This window comes from Populus euphratica, unplaced genomic scaffold (genome assembly GCF_000495115.2).
Source record: "Populus euphratica unplaced genomic scaffold, PopEup_1.0 scaffold354.1, whole genome shotgun sequence".
Taxonomy (NCBI): Eukaryota; Viridiplantae; Streptophyta; class Magnoliopsida; order Malpighiales; family Salicaceae; genus Populus; species Populus euphratica.
The window spans coordinates 144703-151104 of NW_011500241.1; the positions used below are offsets into that span (position 1 = coordinate 144703).

Sequence of the window (6402 nt, forward strand, 5' to 3'; positions counted from 1 at the left end):
AAAATATATATTAATAATTTTTTTATTTTTAAAAAATTATTTTTAACATCAATACATCAAAACTATTTAAAATATATTAAATTTTAAAAAACAAATTAAATTTTAATTAAATTTTTTAAAAACAGGTTGCAACACGTTTCCGACCAAACAGTGCCTTAGCATTGTTATAGGTTCTAGCCTTCGTCCGCAGCATGTTGCTAAAAGAAGATAACCAAGGAATTGGCATGGCTTGGAACGAGAAGAATTTGCTAGCATTCCTTTCCTACCGTCCAGCCTAGTCTACAGCAAGGGTACTAACGGCTTGCTTAGCCATGCTGCCATTGTCTTTCGCATTAAGCATTCAAAATAATTGTAGTCTCGTGTTCCAGAACCCAGGTGCCATTGAACATGAGAATATCTGGCGTATGCTTGAAAACAAGGTGCGCAAAACAATTCAATGTGAGGAAGCAGTGAAGCACAACACCAGGTGAAAGAAACAATCTTCTGGAAAAAACTTGGCAACAGTTCAACCAAATTAGAAAATAGGTCAAATTAAATAAATTTGGTGTACCATAACTTCGACACACTCAATCTGATCACCTAACAAGTTGCATTCAAGTTAAGCACTTGCAACCGAACCAAAACATATCAGAATTTCCTAATATCCGTGGGAAAATAAATGTACTGTACAGGAACAAGGAGTGGAGGAATGACACTAGGACAGGATAGCGGTTCCAAACTAAAAACAAAATTGAGTCGGGAGAGCATATACACAATTAGCCTACTGAACAATTGCTTGCATTTCTTAAAACTGATTAGCTGACATTTTTACATGGTATTGCTTAAAATCAATCAACGAGAAGATTATCGGAGTGATACAAGAGCTTGAACACAGATCAAGGAATTGAGTGAAGATAGAGGATACAACCTGGAAGCATCACACCTGGGTCGTTGTCAAAAATTTTATGGGAACCACTACCTTGTCAGCTCTAACAAAATTAGTTGGAAGTTGGTATTCACACCATTCATACGTCAGCTTTAATAATCAGCTTGGAGGAAACTCTCATATGCAGTTCCATTCAGTGTCTTGTTGACATCTTCCCAGTTCTTAACATGGTCTGACAATGGACCTTTGTGTATCTTGACCTGACGGCTCATTAACTCCATCAGCGGAAGACCTAGAAATGCTTGAACGTCCTTAAGTTTCTGCAGCACAAGCATGATAAATAACACACCTTGAGAGGCTCACAATTAAAAGCACTGTCAGCAAATGCAAAAATATCAAGTTCACAAACTGAATTTGAATGGTCGACCATTTCCAAAGGAAAGGATTATCTTGAGAAAGGAATCATTCAAGGGAGCCCAAGATGTAATTTAAATTTCTCTAAAATTTTAAAAAAGCTACTTAAATTTTACAAAGATAAAAATTCTTAAAATTAATTTGAAAGGTCTGTTGGTTGAATCGCAGAAATACTAGGTAACATGCATTATTCCAATTATCAACGTATTACTCTTTGAACTTGAAAATGTAGAAAACGAGTTGAATTTTGCATGCCAATGGTTTCCTGAGAGCTTGTCATGATAACTTACAGCAGGGTTTTTTATGAGATCCTCATAGTACAGAACAATGTGCCTGGTGCTATTGAAGTATTCTAAGGCCTTGGCAGCTGTGATCTCAACCTCCTTCAGATCAGAAATCAACAGTGTGGAATTTATGATAGGCTTGTACTTCGCAAGTGTTTTGGCCTACAAGAAATTACAGCTAACAGCTCAACTCTTTCATATACCATGAAATAGAATTAAGAATTAGTGGGAAGGGGGGAGAAGGAAGGACCTCTTCAGTGGAATGAACATGAGACTTGTGGGTTCCATTCAATAGCTTAGCATGGCGATCATAGGAATTTGCAAGAACTGAAACCATGCGACGCAGTAGATTTCTTCGAAACAAAAATATTGCAAATACACCCCTGCGGTTGAAGTAGTCTGATATTTCCTTATGATGCTGCATTACTCCCTGCATAATTAATAATACATTAAATTATTACTTCATAATTTTCCTCCCTAAAACAAACTTTCAGTGAGAAATGCACACACCATCCTCCTCTAGTCCCCATAGACAAATGAGGTTCTTCCTACTTCAGGTTTTGCTCAGCTGAAGGGTTGCTTTATATTATTTTAGCAAATGTTGAGAAATTAAATAGGAACTGACAACGTTGAACAGGAATGAAAAAAGCTACTTCTGTAACCTCATTCAACCATGCAAAATGCTGTCCTAAAAGTACATAATTTCAAAGAAAATATGGAAACCTAAAGTTCCTTTATTGTTTTTGTTTATAAGAAAAATAGTAAATATTTTTGTTATAAGCTATCCAAGTGAAAATTGCTAAAAGCAAATACCATCAAGTTAAACTGTCTATTAACAATCAAAAACATAAACTGCATTCTATTTCCAAATTAGAAAGTGCTCTCACGGTGCCCTACAGCAACTGGCAATGAAAAACCAGACAACAAAAGAAATTTTTCATTATTGACATCTGAACACAGTTTTGTTTGGGTTTAACCTACCGGAGCAGCTTGTATGGATTCATAACATAAAAACATGATTTTTGGGCCTTCTAAGAGAGCATTGCAGTCTCAGCCACAATTTCTTTATTCACCATGTTATACCATCAGAGAAACTGGATTCCTAAAACAGCAGTGCACAATTCCTTCTGAGCATCAGCTAATATCCACCAGATAAATAAATAAAAAATGGTATGAATAATGCTACCTTTCCATTTCTATATCTGCGTTGCTTAAGGTACAGATACTTTTAGCATGAAAAAAGAAGCTGGTTTGATTAGATTCAATCAAAATAGGGGTTTCACAAATCTGGCAGGAATTCATAAAACTTTAAGGTTTTCACTAGAAATGCTAAAACCTTTAAGTTTCAATTGTTGCTTTTCGTTATATTTGTTTCTAATAGGGTATCATACATCCTGATTGGATGAATAGCTTGTTCCTAATTGTTGCATTTGGATCTAATACAGTACCATATACCCTAACAGTTTCCTAATTGTTGCATTTGGATCTAATACGGTACCATATACCCTAACAGGATAATCACGAGATAAGCCAATAGCAACTTATGGTAATGTCACACATGAAAACAAGTTTATTAAACATTAAAGGATTTGATAGGGAGTGTGCCTTCTAAAGAGTATGACAAGGAAAGAATTTATTTTTTTTATCAGAAATACAGTTATTTTCCTTTTGTTTCTTTGAAGCTAATATATAGATTGTTAGTTTATTCTGGGTAGCCACTTGAGTAGAGTGGTAGTTGACAGCTCTACACCTTCAATTACTATGCCAACAGTGTATGAAAAGATAAGTCTTTTAGTAGCCAACCAGCAGCACAAATGAAGTAAGGATTTAAACATTAACCTACTTTTCAACCAGAATTACCTGATTAAGCATCCACTTGAAGCCAACTGCTGCGGAGCATTCATTCTTTGATGCACTAGTGAACCAGTCCAAATTGTAGACTTTATCAAGAGTTTGTGTAATTGATGAAATATTTATCCTCCTATCCAAAACAGAAAATATCTCCCCGTTTGAGCTTACATTAACATGACTGTTTAACAATGTTTCAAACCATCCACTCCCTGATCTTTGCATCGACAATATAGCAAAGTACCGTACAGGATTATGCGCACATTCAGCCCTAGAAATACACCAACAGAGAACTTAAAGCACACCTTTTGATGAAATCTAATTCAAAAACAAAAGGCAGAAATGCCCAGTTACCTGCTAAAAGTTTCGGGATTTGGATAATGTACACTAGAAATTTGCAGATTTCCATGGTCATCATCAGGAGACAGCCTCTCAACTACTTGGATATCTTGAAATTTAATTTTACTATGGATACTTGTCTGCTTTAAACAAACTGAGCAGATATAAACTCCACAAACCATTGCAAACATCAAGACTATCATCCTTAACAAAATCGGAGTTTTCTTAGCAGGCTTTATGACTATCGTATCCTGCTAAACCGAAAATTAAGCTTGTCAATATTGAGAGACATCGCATGCAAACTAGGTTTAATGAAATTTATAAAAAAAAAAAAATCTGAAATTAAAGAACAATTGTCACTCCAGTCTTGATCTTAACCAGGCATGTGAAGAACTGATAGAAATGATTCAAAAGAATAGCAATGTTTCGCCACACCAAATAACAATAGAAAGCGCCACAACCATGAAATCTTTAATGTCATATAAACAGCCACAAAAAGAGAAAAAACAGAAATGACCTTTATAGAAGGAAAAACAAATGGAGTGTCGGTTTGACAATAGGAAGCTAAATAATAGACTTAGAAATTGAAATATATACAACTAGGGAAAACCCAGAAACAGACCCAGATCAGAACGTGCATTACTACCCAAACCCATTTCAAACATGTTCCCCCACAGATCAATGAACTTCAAAACTGAAACAGCAACTTATAAAATGAAATCGCCTTTTCTACAGCATACACTACCACTAAAACTAATTGAACAAAAAAAATATATATCCTTCAAGACTTCCCAGATAACCAAATTAAAAAAGGAAAAAAGTTCTAACCTTGCAGTAGAAAAAGACAAAAACAAATAGCATTTTAAGGAAATCCCAGTACTCAACTCATACAAGAGAGCGAGAAAAGAGAGAATTTGGTGGCACCTTGTTCAATAAACAGATATACTCAGCCATTGCTGTATTTCCAGTAGCTGAAGAGACAGAGAACCCAGCCAAAGATAAAGCAAGAAAAAGTTAAAATGAAAACAAAGACTCTCTCTTTCAGAATCCGCCAGTAGTTGTACAACAGAGAAACGCTATATTTATAGACTGCAGTGACAAAGCTTGTCCAAAGAGAGAAAGAGGGAGAATAAAGAATCTGCCACGGAGAACTTGACTAAATTCGGAGCTATTTCTTTTGATGAAGCCTCGTGATAAACAATAAAGGGCGCCTGTGCTTTGCTTTTATTTTTCGTTTTTGTATTTTCCCAAACAGAAGACGCTGCCTGCTCGTCCTTGGATTTGTGTTGCTGGCTACGCTGCCTGCCTGCCTTGATGATGGCCTATCTCTCTCCTCTCTCCTCTCTCCTCTCTCCTCGATTTGTGCTTTCGATTTCCCTCTAGATTCTGTCAAATTATTAGCTAGTACAACTATTTTTTTTCTTTTTCCTTTTTTCTCTTTTTTTTATTAGAGTCTTGGTTTAGGTGTCATATGTAAAAGTAGGAGAAATTTCCATTAATAAGAGCTAAATGGAGTTGGTAAATTAACGAAGGTGCTTGGGAGTTGCCTGTCTCTCCCATTGCTTGGAATTGTATAGCAGTGTTTGATGTTACATTTTGAAAGTATTTTAAAAAAAGTTATTTTTTATTTTATTTTTAATTAACATATTTTTAATATTTTCATATTTTTTATATACTAATATTAAAAATAACTTTTTAAAAATAAAAAAATATTATTTTAATATATTTTAAAATAAAAAAAATATTTTCAAAAAGTACTATTACCACTCTTTTAAATACACCTAAATCTTTATAATCTTTTTCATGGATGAGAGCTAGATGTCGTTAGTAAATGTAATGAAGGTCTTCATTGCTGCTTGAAATTGGAAGTCTCCATTTCCAGACAAGTCTAAAAGTCTAAACTCTTGTTAAGACTTTGACCGTTGTTTCTCATACGTGTATTTAATATTATAGTAATTATTGTGATTATATTTTGAGAAAAAAATATTTTATAAAAAATATTTTGATTAAAGTTAATTTAGTATTTATGTATCATTAATTAAAATTATAGTTGAAATTAAAAATAAATAAAAAATAATTTAATGTGTTTAGTTAATAATACTTTTGAAATTGAGATTATAAAATAAGTTTAAAAAATATTTATTAATGTTGTTGGTTTTTAATTTAAATATTGTACATTTAACTATTGTTATTATATCATAAAATAAATAATACTTTATATAAAATATTTTACATTATTTTATTAAATTATCTACCATTCCATCATGTATGAAATATATTTGACAAAGACTATAGTTTTTTTGATTTTTTAAACACGCAACAACATTAAGCTACAATTCCATCACGTATGAAATATATCTGACAAAGACTATAGTTTTTTTGATTTCTTAAACACGCAACAACATTAGATAAAATATAATTAGAAACAAAATTGAAATTGCAATAAAATTTTACAAATGCTATGTTATTAAGCAATCTATATCTAATTTAATAGTATTATTGAATAATGTTAAACATTAGTTTTTTGAATAAAATATAATTAAAAAATTAAAAATAATTTTTATTTTTTATTTTACTGAGTTGAACCCGGTTCAATGAAATATTTTTTATTTTTTATTTTACTGGGTTGAACCCAGTTCAATAAATGTTGAA

At 32.7% G+C, this 6402-nt stretch overlaps 1 protein-coding gene across 2 annotated transcripts; it reads right to left on the reverse strand.

The window, feature by feature from the left end:
- Positions 1–748: 748 nt before the first annotated feature.
- Positions 749–5322, reverse strand: LOC105112569 (uncharacterized). Of its 2 annotated transcripts, none has more exons than XM_011008302.1 (6): positions 4675–5322; positions 3766–4001; positions 3424–3682; positions 1814–1993; positions 1570–1725; positions 749–1185 (listed from the first exon to the last, which is right to left on the reverse strand). In XM_011008302.1, the coding sequence occupies exons 1-6, from the start codon at positions 4702–4704 to the stop codon at positions 1018–1020; spliced, it is 1029 nt and encodes a 342-aa protein (XP_011006604.1). In that variant the 5' UTR covers positions 4705–5322; the 3' UTR covers positions 749–1017. The 2 variants fall into 2 exon arrangements, with proteins under 2 accessions (XP_011006604.1, XP_011006603.1); XM_011008301.1 differs by having other exon boundaries at positions 3766–4004.
- Positions 5323–6402: the final 1080 nt, after the last annotated feature.

Excerpts from the sequence above, each read along its gene's own strand:
- LOC105112569 (XM_011008301.1), bottom strand. The coding sequence starts at position 4,704 with ATGGCTGAGTATATCTGTTTATTGAACAAG. Across the intron at positions 3,683-3,765 it reads AATCCCGAAACTTTTAGCAG|GGCTGAATGTGCGCATAATC; the intron begins GTAACTGGGCAT and ends GTGTATTTCTAG. Across the intron at positions 1,186-1,569 it reads ATCTCATAAAAAACCCTGCT|AAACTTAAGGACGTTCAAGC; the intron begins GTAAGTTATCAT and ends CTTGTGCTGCAG.